This window comes from Neoarius graeffei, chromosome 8 (assembly GCF_027579695.1).
Source record: "Neoarius graeffei isolate fNeoGra1 chromosome 8, fNeoGra1.pri, whole genome shotgun sequence".
In the NCBI taxonomy this organism is placed as follows: Eukaryota; Metazoa; Chordata; class Actinopteri; order Siluriformes; family Ariidae; genus Neoarius; species Neoarius graeffei.
The window spans coordinates 69,480,215-69,499,656 of record NC_083576.1 but is presented as its reverse complement, the minus strand read 5'-3'; the positions used below and the strand labels follow the sequence as shown (position 1 = coordinate 69,499,656).

The following is a 19,442-nucleotide window of genomic DNA, read 5'->3' as shown; positions in this document are numbered from 1 at the left end:
ATCCCCGTAAAGTTTCTGCACAAACAGCCTATTTAGTTCAACAAACCTATCTCAGAGATTCCTGAAGAGGAAAAAACCGACAGACCCATGAATATGTCTTTCATAGGTAACAGTATGAACCTTCATGCAGAGCATAGGAGAGAAAAAAAAATGACGAGTTTAGCAACACTACTGTCTTTTCATTCTAACATCACCCCCAAACACACACCTTTTCCATGTTTGGAAAAGCAGGTGTAAAATAGGATATCTATGAGTTAGAGGAATGAGAAAATTACTGGTCGTTATATTTGCCTAAATGCATTAGAGTACCTCACGGCTCTCTAGCCAGCTCAGACAGGGTGGCAAATGGCTTGAATCCGAGGTCCAGCAGAGGCTCTCTCTCCTCATCCAAGATTCTTCACACAGAGTTAAGTGTGCCCTCTACTGATCACATCATGTGGAAAATTATACATTAATACAGCAAAACTTTTTCCGACTGATAGACTTTGCTGAAGGTTCATCATCATCATCATTATCATCATCTTTGCAGTCAAGGTGAAGTGTTGTTTTAGACATTCATTCATTCATTCAACTTCAGGAGCTGCTTTATCCTGGTCAAAGTCGGGCATGAAGCAGGAATACACACTGTATGGGATGTCAATCCATTGCAGGGCACCATAACGCACGTGTTCACACCTAGTAGCAATTTAGGGTCACCAGTCCATCTACCGTCTGCACTGTATGTTTTTGGAAGGTGGGGAAAAAAACTGGAGAACCCATAGGAAACCTGAACAGACACAAGAACTTGCACAGAAACTCTATATACACTATAATTCCAAATTGCAGAATCACAATCAGTAATGTGATTTTTGAAAATAGTCATTGGTTCTTAATGGAGTTTTGGCCATGAGTGGACTGCTTATTAATTTATAATAAGAAGATGATCCATAATAGTGTGTCATCTGCATATAGATGGGAAAATGCCACAGTTGTTAATTAATAATAATGTAAGCACACACACACACACACCTAATTCAATTATTTTTATTAATGAAAGCACAGTTGAGGCACGGTGGTATAGTGGTTAGCACTGTCGCCTCACAGCAAGAAGGTTCTGGGTTCGAACTGACGAGGGCCTTTCTGTGTGGAGTTTGCATGTTCTCCCCGTGTCTGCATGGGTTTCCTCATACAGTCCAAAGATATGCAGGTTAGGTTAATTGGTGGCTCTAAATTGACCATGAGTGTGAATGGTTGTTTGTGTCTCTATGTGTGTGTCAGCCCTGCGATGACCTGGCGACTTGTCCAGGGTGTACCCTACCTCTCACCCATGGTCAGCTGGGATAGGCTCCAGCTTGCCACTCACGACCCCGCATGGGATAAGCGGTTACAGATAAAACAACAACAACAACAACAAAGCACAGTTCATATCTTAAAGTCATGATGGAGGTCGTTTGTCTTTACTTACTGTAGTTGAGCGGTTCTTCACATAATATGGATTACTACAGCTGTGGAATAAGGCTGTTTACTGTATTTTTATTATTTACTATTTGATTTCAAATGCATTAAGAAGGCAAGAAATTGTACTAATTAGCTTTCAACGAGGCACCTGTTAATTGAAAAGCATTCCGGGTGACTACCTCATGAAGCTGGTTAAGATAATGCCTATAGTGTGTAAAACATCATCAAGGTGGCTACTTTGAAGAATCTAAAATGTGAAATGTATTTTGTTTTTTGTGCCTTTTTTTGTTTACCACATAATTCCATATGTTTCGTATGCTATTTCCTAGTTTTGATGTCTTCAGTATTTTTCTACAATGCAGAAAATAATCAAAATACAGAAAACCCTTTAAATGAGTAGGGGTGTTCAAACTTTTGACTGTTACTGTATAGTGTGTTAAAAATTAAAGTTATGTATAGAACTCAGCAGTGTGTGGAAATGACTTTCTAGTGCAGTATTTAAATTGGATCTATCGCTTTGTCAGAGATGTCAAGCCAATTGAACAGAATACTGTGATTAACTGTTTAAAATTCAGCACTAAACCAAAATAGGTGAATAACTAGAGTTTTTATTAACTATAAAATCAATGCCTGGTCTGCACTATAAGCCTAAACACTGAACTGAGATCTTACATTTGGTCATTAGTGATGAGTTTGGTGTTCATGACATTTTATCAGGGGCAGCCATGGTCTGAAGGCTAGAGAAGCAGCCTTGGGCCCAAAGGGTTGTCGGTTTGATTTCTGGGACTGACGGGAAAAATGTGAGGGGAGTTGAGTGAATGAATGAACGAACAGCACTTTCCCTCCTTTCCCTTGCATCTGTATCATGGCTGAAGTGCCCTTGAGGGTAGGCATCTAACCCTCAACTACTCCCCGGGCACTGTAGCATAGCTGCCCACTGCTCTGGGTATGTACGTGTACTCATTGCTCACTTGTGTGTGCATGCGTGTGTTCACTGCTTCAGATGGGTTAAATTCAAATGAGGAATTTCACTGTGCTTGAGTGTACATGTGACCAAATAAAGGCCTCTTCATTCTTCTTTTTCATCCATTATCTATAGCCGCTTATCCTGTCCTACAGGGTCGCAGGCAAGCTGGAGCCTATCCCAGCTAACTATGGGCAAGAGGCGGGGTACACCCTGGACAAGTTGCTAGGTCATCGCAGGGCTGACACACAGACACAGACAACCATTCACACTCCCATTCACACCTACGGTCAATTTAGAGCCACCAATTAGCCTAACCTGCATGCCTTTGGATTGCGGGGGAAACCGGAGCAGCCGGAGGAAACCCACGCGGACACGGGGAGAACATGCAAACTCCACACAGAAAGACCCTCGTCGGCTGCTGGGCTCGAACCCAGGAGCTTCTTGCTGTGAGGCGACAGTGCTAACCACTACACCACCACTACACCTATAGAGCTATTTATAATTCGCCCATAAAATGAAGAAGGGCGGCGGCTTCTTCATTTTATGGGCGAATTGTAAAATCGCTCTATAGGTAAGGACTAAGGACCACAAATACTTTTCCTTCAAAAGAACACTGCTTTGTTGATCAGTTTCATGTTGTAGCAATCGATTTACAACCTGTAAAATATCAACTGATAGCAAGTTGTTTTACACATTTGTTCAATATAGTGTCAAATGGCAGGCGTATATATCTAAGTTTCATTCATTCATCTTTGCTTTATACCAGTCAGAGCTGAGGTGGATGGGAAACCTCTCCTGGAAATATTAAATGTGAAATGGGAATACACCCTGGATGGGATGACCAGTCCATCTCAGGATACCACATCTAATCTCATGCACACACAGTTACAAACTCATTCACACCTAGAGTCAGCAATCCACCTCTCACCATGCTTTTATGCAGGAAACCAGAAAACCTTGAGGAAACCCATGCAGACACAAGGCGAACATGGAAAAATCCAAGCAGACAGTAACCTGAGCTCAGGATCAAGCCAGGAACCCCGGTGCTGTGTGGCAGCAATGCTCCACGCTACACCACACTCAAAAAAAAAAACCATTGGATTTACTTAACTGAGTTATGGCAACCAGTCCCACGAAACTGTGTTAATTTAGATGTATTGAATACAGTTATGTTGAGTTATTCAAAACATAACTGTATTCAATACATCTAAATTAACACAGTTTCGTGGGACTGGTTGCCATAACTCGGTTAAGTAAATCCAGTGTTTTATTTTTTTGAGTGCATCGTACCATACCATTTATGACAATAAATTACTAAAATATGATTATTAACAATCAATCAGCGCTATTTTTCAGGGGGAAAAAACTTTTATTATCTAAAATGGTAGTTAATAAGACATCTGCATGTTGTTTTTGTTTAAACACAATAAACTGCAAACATGCACGGACTATGGCATAAACACAGTTAGTGAAATTAAACAAGTGACTATATGTAGGATACTACATATGCAAAGTTTTCTGTCATTTGAGCAAAAATACATCACAGACCTTTGGGAAAAGATCAACTTCCATTATGGCTTGCTTTGATGCATGTATATGTAAGTATGTGAAATTTATAAAGGTGTTATATGTAAAGGTGGTACAGTACACATAAATTTGCAAAGGTGATGTGTATATGTGTATACATTTACTCTATCCACATTCACTGGATATGAGCAATCGTGTGCTCTGATAGGCTACTCTACTACTAGGATATCAGCTCATATACCGTGAGTAGAGAAAAACAAAATGGTGGAGCGTGTTGCTGAACCAACTGAGGACAAAATAAAAACTCTACTCGAAAACAAAAACCCCCCAAAATACAAAAAAAGCAACAAAATATGGAATACAAGTATTTGATGGTAAGAACATATCTCTTTGTATTTTTCAAGCATTATTATTATTATTATAGCATTTTTCACAAATTACTACTGTCATTTCGCCAGTTTGTTTACATTCTAAGCGGAAATGATGTTTTGCATAAAGTGATCGAATTTGCAAAAAATAAAAATAAAAATGCTCCGTTTCTCAAAATCCAGTGAATGTGGATAGAATAAAACAGTTATTCCACTCAATCTCGTCATACATGGCTTATAGCCAACTCTGCGCTATGCGCCATGTCGGCTATCAGCTCATGTACGTCTCGATTTTGTGGAATAACTGTTAAATATACACACATACACATTCCTGTACATATAGACTATATGTGAATATAGACACCATTTATATGATATAGTACATTCCTGGAGTACATGTGATGGTAGAACACACTATGTGTATTATACTGTACAGTGAAGTCCATTGGTTTAGTTGATGTGAGAGAATTTACCAAGGGCAGTTTCTGCAGACCTATTCCCTGAGTGACACTTGGTTTAATGTTTAATTTCATATAATGCATGTATAAAATCAGAAAATGTAAAATCACGGAAGACAAATCAGTCCGTTTAAATCACAACTAAGCTGCTTGCAGATACACAGGAACAGCTTTGACACTCTTCATTTGTATTACAAGAATTAGAAGGTGACTCATCAAAGCATATATCATCTGCCGGAATTCACATTTGTGTTGGTTGATTTTTAAATCGATGACCACAGTTGTGTCAGAATCTTACCATCTGACTTTGTGACAGTAAACTCCATATTTTAAGTGCTGGGGCAGGAAGCCGAAGCTCCGTACACCAGGTTCAGGGGGGCCGCAGTTGGCTCTGGGTTTGGTGATAGGGTAACGCACACTGCCATCAGCCAGCCAACCAGCATCACACTGATCCAACCCTGTAAACCTCCACGCTGCATACAGCTGACCCACTTTAGCAATCTGAGCACCATCCTGCGCACACTCCTCCACTGCCTCAGAGAAGTTCAGCTTGAGCTGGTGCTCCAGGAAGTAAACCTCACCTGAAATCAGGAACAGAACAAGCATTCAACTCCTTTTGTTGTTGCCCCGCATTCATTAAAACAGGTTGCACTGTTATCTTCTTATCCAACCATTTAGAGCAACTCCAAGAATTTCTCAAGTGAGGAGGTAACAGCTTACTATAAGGTCTAGGAACGCTGTCGACCAAAAATGGCTTAAAAATAATGAAATGAAATGTTTCAACATTTAAAAAAATACTATAAACAGCAGTAATCCATAATAAATGAAACAAAGTCGATATTTGGTGTGAGACGACCCTTTGCTTAAAAAAAAATAGTCTCAGGTATAATGAGTGCAGTTTTATAAGGAAATGAGCTTTAGGTTTTCCTGAGCATCTTACAGAACCAGCCACAGTTCTTCTGGACACTTTGACTGTCACGCTCACGTCTTAATTTTGCAGAAAAACCCAGTAGCCTTCATTATGTTTTCTTTTTTAATCTGAAGTGGTCTCTTATGTAATATGTTGCTCAGATACAAACTTTTTTTTCTGTAATGTTTAATTTTGTGTCAGAAAACGAACGTTTGGAACTCTAAAATGTTTTTGTACTGACTCGATGATGTAGAACTCCATCCATCCATTATCTATAGCCGCTTATCCTGTTCTACAGGGTCGCAGGTAAGCTGGAGCCTATCCCAGCTGACTATGGGCGAGAGGCGGGGTACACCCTGGACAAGTTGCCAGATCATCACAGGGCTGACACATAGAAACAAGCAACCATTCACACTCACATTCACACCTACGGTCAATTTAGAGCCACCAATTAGCCTAACCTGCATGTCTTTGGACTGTGGGGGAAACCGGAGCACCCGGAGGAAACCCACGCAGACACGGGGAGAACATGCAAACTCCACATAGAAAGGCCCTCGCCGACCGCGAACCCAGAACCTTCTTGCTGCGAGGCGACAGTGCTAACCACTACACCACCGTGCCGCTCTTAATGTAGAAGTCATAAAATAGAAATCTATAACAAAGTTTGTATGAAAAATGAAGGTCTTGTTAACTTAATCTCTTTATAATACAGTGACTCACAGTATTACTAAAGACCAGTTATGCTATGAAGCGTTTGTCAGGAAACAATGTAAGTTAACAAAATTATAGGCTACAATAATCACCCTCAGTTCTCTCTTTAGGATAGGTTGTAATTACAAACGAAACAGACATGTCACTATATTTTCACCAGTGGTATGAATAAAAGGTTATAATGTATATACTATATTGCAAAAGGTAATATAAATGTATGCTTATTTGTGTAAATTACATAGCAAAAATGTGCAGCTGAAATCCATTAAAGGCAAGAGAGTCAAGCCATCATTTGTAATAAAGTGCAAGCAAATTCTATCCTCGACTATGTCCAAAAGACACAAGCTTTGAGCTTTAAAATGGATTGCTTGTCAAAGCGATAATGACGTGTTAATGTTAGATTAATTAGTTCAGCAAAAGATCCAAGTCAGAGCACAGATTCCTGAGAGGTGACTATCTCAGAAGGCCATCTGAGAAAGCTTTGAAGACTGAGACTCGTGAGAATTTTAGAGATCAACGCCAAGGCCAGTTGTATTTTTTTACTAATTGAAGGCCAGGGTGTATTTGATATGCATGATCTACTGGCTTCATCAGAAGTGCAAATAGTTTTCCAGTTCAGCCCTTGTAGCAGGGTGGAGACGTGTAATTTTGCCCCAGCTGTAATGAGTCATATGCTCCCTTGGAATCCTGAAGCACCTGTTGGTGTTTTTACAGTGTGGAAATCTTTTTCCATTGTTAAACTCAGTGCTTATCTGAATTGCTCAGATGATTTTTGCAGGAAAAAAAGAAATATTAAAGCCAATGTCTATAATTATGTGTATTGGGTGAATAACAGTGCTTTGCGATCAGACGACGTTCCAAGTAGAGGCTATGAACCCTTAATTATCAAATGAATGAAAGGTTAAGGAACCTTTGATGAACCCTTTTTTCTAAGAGTGTATATTATATAATTAACTCACTGGCTACTTAACAGCAACACCCACTCATTCATATAATTATCCAATTAGCCAATAATGTGTCTAGCAGTGCAGCATATAAAAACATGCAAATACACATCAAGAGCTTCAGTTAATGTTCATATCAAGCATAAGAAAGGGGAAAAAAAAATGTGATTTCAGTGACTGACTGCGGCTGCTGGTACCGGATGGGCTAGTTCAAGTGTTTCAGAAATTGCAGCTCTTCTGTCATTTTTGCGTATAATGGTCTCTCGAGGTCAGATTGGTTCGAGGCGACAGGAGGGCTACTTATATACCCACTCATTACAAAAATTAGTGAACAGAAAAGCTTCTCAAAAATTACGAAACTTGTGGTGGATGGGCTAAAACAGCAAAAGACCACATTGTGTTCTACTTCACCAGTAGGCTCATCAGAACTGGGCAGTGAAAATTGGAAAAAGACCAGGTGATATTTTTCCAGTCTTCAACTGTCTACTTTCAGTAAACCTATGTCCACTGACTGTAGCCTCGGATTCCTGATCTTGGCTGACAGGAGTGGAACCCATAGGACAGGATGATTGGATAATTGCATGAGCAGATGTTTAGGTGTTACTAATTAAGTGGATGTGTGATATAATGCCATTTGCACAGTTGTAAGAGGTAAAGCAAAGCAATCACCTCTGATTGAAGAAATAAAGCAGAATGCATCAAAGTGGTCAGTGGTTTTGCTGCGTATGCCGTAGCTCCTAACGCCCGGTGCCAGGTCTGTACCGCCACAGGCATCTCGAGGCACTGAAACAGGGTACTGTGCTGTCCCATCAGCTAGCCAGCCAGCATTGCACCAGTCAAGTTTTTCTTCCTCCCAAGCTGCAAACAGCTGCTCAAAGGTGGCCAAGCAAGCACCCTGCTGCTCACATGCCTCTTGAGCTTCCTGGAAGTTAAACTTGTAGCGACCCATGGGAGAGTAATATGGGAACACAACACCTGTGGGAGGCAATCAAACTGAGTTCAAGTCATATTAAACACATTACTGATTAATTAATAATTACTGATTGTAGCCAATCAGTTCCAATGCACAGTCTACCATCCTCTCTCTCCATTGTTTGTCAACAGAAAGGGTCCACCACAGATATTATTTCACTGGTGGATCATTCTCAAAACAGCACTGATACTGATATGAAGGTGACATGGTAATGTGTGTGATGCTGGTATGAGTGTATCCGGCACATGAGGTTTTACAAAAACTGTGGGCATTTACTTAACACTTCATGTTTGTGCATCTTGTAGGTGTACAGTGCCTTGCAAAAGTATTCATCCCCCTTGGTGTTTGTCCTGTTTTGTCGCATTACAAGCTGGAATTAAAATGGATTTTGGGGGTGTTAGCACCACTTGATTTACACAACATGCCTACCACTTTAAAGGTGCACCTTGTTTTTTAATTGTGACACAAACAATAATAAAGAGGAAAAAACAGAAAATCTGGAATGTGCATAAATATTCACCCCCTTTTGTATGAAACCCCTAAATAAGAGCCGGTCCAACCAATTCACTTCATAAGTCACAAAATTAGTTGATTAAGATCCACCTGTATGCAATCAAAGTGTCACATGATCTGTCACATGAGGTCTGTATAAATCAACCTGCTCTGGAAGGACCCTGACTCTGCTACACTACTAAGCAAGCAACATGAGAACCAAGGAGCCTCCAAACAGGTCAGAGACAAAGTTGTTGATAAGTATAGATTAGGGTCGGGTTCTAAAAAATATCCCAAACTTTGAATATCCCAGGGAGCACCATTAAATCCATTACAGCAAAATGGAAAGAAGATGGCACCACTACAAACCTGACAAGAGAAGGCCGCCCACAAAACTCACACACCCGGCAAGGAGAGCATTAATCAGAGATGCAACAAAGACACCAAAGATAACACTGAAGGAGCTGTAAAGATCCACAGTGGAGATGGAAGTATCTGTCCATAGGACCACTTTAAGCTGTACACCCCACAGAGTGGGGCTTGATGGAAGAGTGGCCAGAAAAAAGCCATTGCTGAAGAAAACACGTTTGGAGTTTGCCCAACAGCATGTGGCAGACTCCCTAAACACATGAAAGAGCATTCTCTGGTCAAATGAGACAAAAATTGAACTTTTTGGCCATCATGGGAAACGCCATGTGTGGCACAAACCCAACACCCTGAGAACACCATCCCTACAATGAAGCATGGTGGTGGCAGCATCATGCTGTGGGGATGTTTTTCATCTGCAGGGACAGGAAAGCTGGTCAGGACTGAAGGAAAGATGGATGTCACTAAATACAGGGCAATTCTGGAGGAAAACCTGTTTGAGTCAGCCAGAGGTTTGAGACTGGGACGAAGGTTCATGGTCCAGCAGGACAATAACCCTAAACCTACTGCTAAAGCTACACTGGAGTGGTTTTAAGGGAAACATTTAAATGTGTTGGAATGGCCTAATCAAAGCCCAGACCTCAATCCAATTGAAAATTTGTGGCATAACTTGAAGATTGCTGTACACCAATGCAACCCATCTAACTTGAAGGAGTTGGAGCAGTTTTGCCTTGAGGAATGGGCAAAAATCCCAGTGGCTAGATGTGCTAAGCAAATAGAGACACACCCCAAGAGACTTGCAGCTGTAATTGTAGCAAAAAGTGGCTCTACAAAGTATTGACTTTGGGGGGTGAATAGTTATGCACATTCCAGATTTCTGTTTTCATCTTAATTATTGTTTGTGTCCCAATAAAAAACAAGTTTCACCTTTAAAGTGGTAGGCATGTTGTGTAAATCAAATGGTGCTAACCCTCCAAAAATCCATTTTAATTCCAGCTTGTAATGCGACAAAACAGAACAAACACCAAGGGGGATGAATATTTTTGCAAGGCACTGTACAATTAGAGACTATAGCTTTTCTATGCACTAACTGTGTGAGTCACCTACAAGCCCCATATCAACTTTCTGACCATCACATTCCTGTTGAGGTGCTTAACCTTCATCCTACCAAGTGGGGTCCATCTGGACCCCGCACCTATATATTTGTTTGCCATTTTAAAAATATGTGACATACTGCCTCACTGTTTTATGAATTTGTTGGAATTTATGTCTTAATTAAAACACTAAAGCACCGGAAGATCAGCTTTTTGCATTGTGAAGGTATAATTAATTTGTTACTGGGGTCCATCCGGACCCCAAAGTAAAATTTATCTCTTTCATTTTATAATTGAATAGCACACTGAAAGTTAACTTCTTTTTGGTTGTTTCAGATTCATAATGGCTAACAGACAAAGACAAGCTAGATACACAGCAGCAGAGGCCTTAAAGGAACAGTCCACCGTACTTCCATAATGAAATATGCTTTTATCTGAATTGAGACGAGCTGCTCCGTACCTATCCGAGCTTTGCGCGACCTCCCAGTCAGTCAGACGCAGTCAGACACGCTGTCACTCCTGTTAGCAATGTAGCTAGGCTCAGTATGGCCAATGGTATTTTTTGGGGCTGTAGTTAGATGCGACCAAACTCTTCCGCGTTTTTCCTGTTTACATAGGTTTATATGACCAGTGATATGAAACAAGTTCAGTTACACAAATTGAAACGTAGCGATTTTCTATGCTATGGAAAGTCCGCACTATAATGACAGGCGTACTAACACCTTCTGCGCGCTTCGGCAGCGCATTGATACGGAGCTCAGATATCAATGCTCTGCCGAAGCGCGCAGAAGGTGTTAGTACGCCTGTCATTATAGTGCGGACTTTCCATAGCATAGAAAATCGCTACGTTTCAATTTGTGTAACTGAACTTGTTTCATATCACTGGTCATATAAACCTATGTAAACAGGAAAAACGTGGAAGAGTTTGGTCGCATCTAACTACAGCCCCAAAAAATACCATTGGCCATACTGAGCCTAGCTACATTGCTAACAGGAGTGACAGCGTGTCTGACTGCGTCTGACTGACTGGGAGGTCGCGCAAAGCTCGGATAGGTACGGAGCAGCTCGTCTCAATTCAGATAAGAGCATATTTCATTATGGAAGTACGGTGGACTGTTCCTTTAAGGCAGATTCTGAACACAAACAATGACTTTAAGGACAGTGAATTTAGTGACTTATCGGGATCCGAGGCAGATCACATCTCTGAAGCCTCAGATCTAAGTGACACTGAAGTAGTAGTTCAGCAACAAGTACATGCAGATGAAAACAGACCCATTGATCAAAATCCAGAAGAAATAGGGAACCATGGTGCTGCAGCTGCTCCAAACAGAGGCCCTGGAAGAGGCCGAGGGCGTGGTAGAGGCTGCGGTAGAGGCCGTGGCCATGGCCATGGTAGAGGGCAAGGACGAGGTAGGGGACAAGCCCAGCCACAAGGGGATGCTGAAGGGGAACATCCAGGTGATGAACCTGCTCAAGTTGCTCATCCATTGGATCAAGACCAACAGAATAACCAGCAAGGTGTACTACAAGGAAGAAATGGGACTGTATGGCAACAGGCACCTCCTCCAGGTGGACGTCAACAGGCTCAAGACATCATTAGGAACCGACCTGGTGTCACTAATGAAGCTGAATGTGCAAGTATTGAAGAGGCCTTTCTTTTGTATATGACACCTGAGATGATTGATATTGTAGTTCCTGAGACAAACAGGTATGCCAGAACCTTTCGATTACGTTCATTATGTCTTATATTAAATATAGTTAGTTTTTTTTTTCTTTTTTATCAGACATCTAATTTTTGGGTTTGTTTACCTGACATGTTTCGACGTACAACTTCCGTCTTCCTCAGAGTGTCACCGGATGTTAATTGGTGACGCATCTTTTATCAGCTGCTGTTTCTGAAGGCGTGGCCTTCCTGTCTGGTTTGACAGGTCGGTCACGCCTTATACTGTCTGTTCGTCCCCTGCAAGATGTGACTCCAGGTATGGGAGAGCCCAGCCCAGCCAGTTGGGTATGCTCTCCCATACCTGGAGTCACATCTTGCAGGGGACGAACAGACAGTATAAGGCGTGACCGACCTGTCAAACCAGACAGGAAGGCCACGCCTTCAGAAACAGCAGCTGATAAAAGATGCGTCACCAATTAACATCCGGTGACACTCTGAGGAAGACGGAAGTTGTACGTCGAAACATGTCAGGTAAACAAACCCAAAAATTAGATGTCTGATAAAAAAGAAAAAAAAAAAAAAAACTAACTATAGGTATGCCAGAAGATGGATTTTGTTCTTCAATAAAGTTATGTCTGTTTGCTGCATTGAATTGGTTCTTACTGCATTGATTTCAAGGTATTCCCTCCTGGGGTCCATACGGACCCCGCCTGGTAGTTTGTGTATGTAAAATTGGCTGGTAGGATGAAGGTTAAAAGTCGACCTGTGCCTAATATCACCACCACAGCACTCATTACCAAATTCCTATATAATATCTGGTCAGTGGTTGTCCTATGATGGTTCCTTTTCAGTGAAGGACAGGACATGGAGAGGTGACCAATTAAAGGAAAAACCAATCTTGAATATGCATAAATATTCTATCCACATTCACTGGATATAAGCAATCGCACACTCTGATTGGCTACTCTATTACTAGGCTATCAGCTCATATACCGTGAGTAGAGAAAAACAGATGATGGCGCACATCAAGTCAGATGTATCACCTTGTTATCAAGTATTTAAAAGAAACAGAAATAGCTAAAGGGGCGGCACGGTGGCGTAGTGGTTAGTGCTGTCGCCTCACAGCAAGAAGGTCCTGGGTTCGAGCCCCGGGGCTGGCGAAGGCCTTTCTGTGTGGAGTTTGCATGTTCTCCCCGTGTCCGCGTGGGTTTCCTCCGGGTGCTCCGGTTTCCCCCACAGTCCAAAGACATGCAGGTTAGGTTAACTGGTGACTCTAAATTGAGCGTAGGTGTGAATGTGAGTGTGAATGGTTGTCTGTGTCTATGTGTCAGCCCTGTGATGACCTGGCGACTTGTCCAGGGTGTACCCCGCCTTTCGCCTGTAGTCAGCTGGGATAGGCTCCAGCTTGCCTGCGACCCTGTAGAAGGATAAAGCGGCTAGAGATAATGAGATGAGATGAGAAATAGCTAAAAGAATATACCCTGTGTCCAAAATCACTCACTCGTTCACTACTCCCTACTCCCTATATAGGAAATTACAATATAGACGACAATATAGTGAGCTCATTGATAAAATGAAAAAACGCTTTTGGACACTACTCCACCGTGCCGTTATTTACATCATTACTTTCGCACAATTAAAACGTACCAGATCAGTTGGCCGGTGGGTTTTCAAAATAATAAATACATGCATGTATTTTTGTGATAAGTACATATTATACTGAGCGTATTTCCCACATTAATCATTACAAAGTACCTTTCAGGTTTTTTTTAAATCAAGGCTGAATACTTTCTTCTTTGCTGCTGCCTTTTACTAAATCAAGTTTGAGACTTTTAATTTGATTTCTTTCAGCGCAACTGCAATGCATGATGGGATATATTGCTTTGGTTAGTGACCATCAGCTCAGATTAGATAGTGACCATCAGTTGTACATTACTTTTCATGATGCATTGTGGGATACTTTGAGTGCACTAAATAGGGTGTAAATAATCCTCACTAAGGTTTCAGACAGGACTACAAAATGGCGTCCCCACTATATAGTACCCTATATAATGAATAGGGAGCGATTTCGGACATAGGGATAGTCCCCCCCCCAATATCTCCTGTTCCACACTCCAGCCCAGTCGGTGGCAGTAATGCACCTTTAAGTTGGTTTGCCAACCACCAAAAAACCCTAAAGAAGAAGAAAATGGCGTACCATGTTACTGAACCAACCAAGAAGGAAATAACTCTACTCAAAAACAAAAACCCCCAAATATACAAAAAAGCAACAAAATATGGAGTAAAAGTATTTGATGGTAAGAACGTATCATTTTTATTTTTCAAGAATTTTTCTTATAGCATTTTTCACAAATTTCTCCTGTCATTTCACTGGTTTGTTTACATTCAATGCAGAAATGATTTTGTTGGACGTTTTGTACAAAGTTTTTCTCATCTCATCTCATTATCTCTAGCCGCTTTATCCTTCTACAGGGTCGCAGGCAAGCTGGAGCCTATCCCAGCTGACTACGGGCGAAAGGCGGGGTACACCCTGGACAAGTCGCCAGGTCATCACAGGGCTGACACATAGACACAGACAACCATTCACACTCACATTCACACCTACGGTCAATTTAGAGTCACCAGTTAACCTAACCTGCATGTCTTTGGACTGTGGGGGAAACCGGAGCACCCGGAGGAAACCCACGCGGACACGGGGAGAACATGCAAACTCCACACAGAAAGGCCCTTGCCGGCCCCGGGGCTCGAACCCAGGACCTTCTTGCTGTGAGGCGACAGCGCTAACCACTACACCACCGTGCCGCCCTACAAAGTTTTTATTTATCAAATTTACAAAAAAACTAAAAATGCTCTGTTTCTCAAAATGCAGTGATTGTGGATAGAATAAATCAGTTATTCCACTCAGTCTCATCGTACATGGTTTATAGCCAACCTGGCGTTACACGCCTCATCAGCTATCAGCTCATGTACAACTCGATTTCGTGGAATAACTGTTAATTATTTAGATTTTGACCAGTGTTTGACACTTAGTGGCATGAAAAATTAAAATGAAAAGATTACATAATGGAATTCTTTCATCAACATGTTGATCTATTTTCACTTTTTGGTTAATAGTGTCCTACATTTCTCACAATGCCATTCGACTGCCTGATGATAGAGACAAGAAGCTCTTGTTCATTATTTTTAGCATCTAAGAGCAAAATCTAACAGACCCTTTAAACTTGTTCTCCTATTTCAACTCCCAACACAAAAACAATTGTCCTATCGTCTGGAGATCTTGAGTTCAGATTCCACAGCCACAGCCATCCACAACTGGGAGTCCAATGAGGGCCAAACTGGCCATGCTCTCTGAGTGGGATGGATGGCATACTCTCTCCCCTGTCAATCACAGTAACATTAGCTAATAGTAGGTGTCTGTGAGCTCATGTATTCAGAAGTCAGAAGAGAGAGGATAGCACTCTCTGAGTGTGTTACACTGTCCTGTGATACAACATGAGCAGTAGTATGAAAATATGTGGTTGGCTTGCTTCGTGTGTCTTGGAGGAAGGAAGTGCTAGCTTTCACCCAACCTAATTGGTAGTTGTTGCATGATAGAGGAATGCTGACTGATGTGTGGGAACTGACCAAGACCAAAATAGGGAGAATATTGAACACTTCTGTAACTGCAGTAAGAATTTTGTCCTGCAAAATCAGTGCAGCCCAGAATCACCAATGTCTCTGGAATAAAGAAAATACAGCACCAAATCCATCCATCCATCCATCCTGCTTATCTGTCAGGGTCACAGGAAAGCTGGACCCAACCTCAGCTGACAATGGGCGAGAGGCAGAGGACATACTGGATAGGTCTATTGCAGGGCTAGCACAGAGACAAACAACCACACACTCACATTCACACCTGTGGACAATTTAGAGTAGCCAGTTGACCGAATGTGCTTGTCTTTGGACTGTGGGAGAAAACCGGAGCACCCAGAGGAAACCCACTCATCATGAGGAGGGCATGCACAGAACTCCACACAGAAAGGATCAAACCCAGAACCTTCTTGTTAACCACCGTATCATTGTGCCACCCCAACAGCACCAAAAATCACTAAGCAAATCACAAATTTTTGTGATATAAATACATTTAATATATTTCAGGAGTGAACGTTTCCTTTAAGCACAACAACAGATTGTCTAGTCAGTAACTGTCTACGTATTAAGGTGGTGCACCTTATAGAACGGTCAGTAAAATGGCCACTTAGTTCCAAATATGTTTTTACAGATGATTACATCACCCCGAAACTGAAGCTCCACAGTGACGCTCTCGTCCTCCAGGCCGTCGATAATCTCACAACGGTAGCGCCCAGTGTCGTCGCTCAGCAGCGGGTTGATGACCAGAGACGCGTCGCCTGGAGAGCTTCTACGCAGACGCACGCGACCCCGGAAGTCACCGTAACTCCTGTGACGGGACCCAAAAGCCACCATGACGTGCAGCTCTTTGGTTTCACCTATGTTCGGCTGCCAGAACCACTTCACCCTTGTCCTGCGAGGCGAACTGACCGCCGGTTCATACCGGTACACACACGGAAGAGTCACATTGCCTCCTTGTACAGCAGACACCAAAGATTGTGGAGATTCCACGTGAAGACGCACACCACTGAAATATACTAGGGAAGGTTGGAGAGTGTTAATAAGGGCAAGTGTTAATACAACCCCGATTCCAAAAAAGTTGGGACAAAGTACAAATTGTAAATAAAAACGGAATGCAATAATTTACAAATCTCAAAAACTGATATTGTATTCACAATTGAACATAGACAACATATCAAATGTCGAAAGTGAGATATTTTTAAATTTCTTGCCAAATATTGGCTCATTTGAAATTTCATGACAGCAACACATCTCAAAAAAAGTTGGGACAGGGGCAGTAAGAGGCTGGAAAAGTAAAAAGGTACAAAAAAGGAACAGCTGGAGGACCAAATTGCAACTCATTAGGTCAATTGGCAATAGGTCATTAACATGACTGGGTATAAAAAGAGCATCTTGGAGTGGCAGCGGCTCTCAGAAGTAAAGATGGGAAGAGGATCACCAATCCCCCTAAGTCTGTGCCGACAAATAGTGGAGCAATATCAGAAAGGAGTTCGACAGTGTAAAGTTGCAAAGAGTTTGAACATATCATCATCTACAGTGCATAATACCATCAAAAGATTCAGAGAATCTGGAAGAATCTCTGTGCGTAAGGGTCAAAGCCGGAAAACCATACTGGGTGCCCGTGATCTTTGGGCCCTTAAACAGCACTGCATCACATACAGGCATGCTTCTGTATTGGAAATCACAAAATGGGCTCAGGAATATTTCCAGAGAACATTATCTGTGAACACAATTCACCGTGCCATCCACCGTTGCCAGCTAAAACTCTATAGTTCAAAGAAGAAGCCGTATCTAAACATGATCCAGAAGCGCAGACGTCTTCTCTGGGCCAAGGCTCATTTAAAATGGACTGTGGCAAAGTGGAAAACTGTTCTGTGGTCAGACAAATCAAAATGTGAAGTTCTTTATGGAAATCAGGGACGCCGTGTCATTCGGATTAAAGAGGAGAAGGATGACCCAAGTTGTTATCAGCGCTCAGTTCAGAAGCCTGCATCTCTGATGGTATGGGGTTGCATTAGTGTGTGTGGCATGGGCAGCTTACACATCTGGAAAGACACCATCAATGCTGAAAGGTATATCCAGGTTCTAGAGCAACATATGCTCCCATCCAGACGACGTCTCTTTCAGGGAAGACCTTGCATTTTCCAACATGACAATGCCAAACCACATACTGCATCAATTACAGCATCATGGCTGCGTAGAAGAAGGGTCCGGGTACTGAACTGGCCAGCCTGCAGTCCAGATCCTTCACCCATAGAAAACATTTGGCGCATCATAAAACGGAAGATACGACAAAAAAGACCTAAGACAGTTGAGCAACTAGAATCCTACATTAGACACGAATGGGTTAACATTCCTATCCCTAAACTTGAGCAACTTGTCTCCTCAGTCCCCAGACGTTTACAGACTGTTGTAAAGAGAAAAGGGGATGTCTCACAGTGGTAAACATGGCCTTGTCCCAACTTTTTTGAGATGTGTTGTCATGAAATTTAAAATCACCTAATTTTTCTCTTTAAATGATACATTTTCTCAGTTTTAACATTTGATATGTCATCTATGTTCTATTCTGAATAAAATATGGAATTTTGAAACTTCCACATCATTGCATTCCATTTTTATTTACAATTTGTACTTTGTCCCAACTTTTTTGGAATCGGGGTTGTAAAAATATCTGCAAGAAGGAACTAAAAATAAGTTACGCTGGAAACAAAAGTGCAATTTTATTAATAGATCGCGTACAACTTTCATAACGTGAAGTGAAATAACACAAGCAGACATACTCTCTCCGTTTCCATTGCCATCAGGTGATAAGTCCTGGTAGTAGTAATTGTTGGAGTATCGCAGCGCCTGACTCTCAGGCACAAGGTGCAGGAGCAGCATCAACAGCAGGGGGCGCTTCATCCTCATATTCGCCACACCTCTGCTTTCCAAAACAACATCCTACACAAGAGCACGTCGTATCATGAGGTTGATTAGTAATATTTTACACTTTGATCACAGTTTGCTGCAGTGCTGTCATCCCTTACACCTACACTGCACTCATATACTTATACTGTATGGTGATGCTTACATTCTGATATTTTGCACATATTTATTTCTCAATATTCAATTGGTGCTATTGATGCCAATTTGCACAGTTTTGTTTGTTTTTTTTTAGAATGCTATAATGACTAATATCTACTTGACATCAAGATCAAGATCAGATAGTCAGACATATAAAGCTCTGACAAACATGGCAAATAAAGTGCTTTTCTTTTCTTTCTGCAAACTGCAAATATTATTTACGCAACGGATTTTCACGTTCTTTCTCCCACTGTGTGAAGGCATAACCTAAGACAGGAATGGAGCCTAAAATGATCTGTTTTACTTCCAAATGCATGCAGAAATAGCCACACATCAAGCGTACTCATGTTAATTTGCTAAATTGTCACAAATTGCAACGAAAAAATGACTTCATTTCGTTCATTAAGAGCTGCTTACCGACTGAAGACGATGCTGTGCTCGGTGCATTCTCTGAACAGTTCCTCATGTGTTCACATGTTCACACTCCGCCTGGGTTTAATACACTCGCTCCCCCTCTGCGCGTGCTGGAGAGCCGCGATGACGTCACGGAGGCATCCTCGAGACTGATGCTGAAACATCAGCACGGGCGCATTACTAATTTTACAGAAATAAACAGGAATTAAAAAAATAAACTAAACAAAAAAGGAAAGCAAGGAGGAATGCATAAACTTAAAGGAAGTTATCCTTAATACATCATACTGTGCAATTCCTAACATGTTAATTACACACCGGGCCTGGCTCTACGAAGGGGAGGTGTTAAGGGTGGGCCTGGCCCATCCAATTACAAGAAAAAAAAGTCATATAGCGGTACGGTGGTGTAGTGATTAGCGCTGTCGCCT

At 41.7% G+C, this 19,442-nt stretch overlaps 1 protein-coding gene across 1 annotated transcript; it reads right to left on the bottom strand.

Annotated features, from left to right (window-relative positions):
* Positions 1–3,763: 3,763 nt before the first annotated feature.
* On the bottom strand, positions 3,764–19,104 carry hapln3 (hyaluronan and proteoglycan link protein 3). Its single transcript, XM_060927015.1, has 5 exons — positions 19,021–19,104; positions 18,321–18,480; positions 16,185–16,556; positions 7,992–8,297; positions 3,764–5,338 (listed from the first exon to the last, which is right to left on the bottom strand). The coding sequence occupies exons 1-5, from the start codon at positions 19,048–19,050 to the stop codon at positions 5,052–5,054; spliced, it is 1,155 nt and encodes a 384-aa protein (XP_060782998.1). The 5' UTR covers positions 19,051–19,104; the 3' UTR covers positions 3,764–5,051.
* Positions 19,105–19,442: the final 338 nt, after the last annotated feature.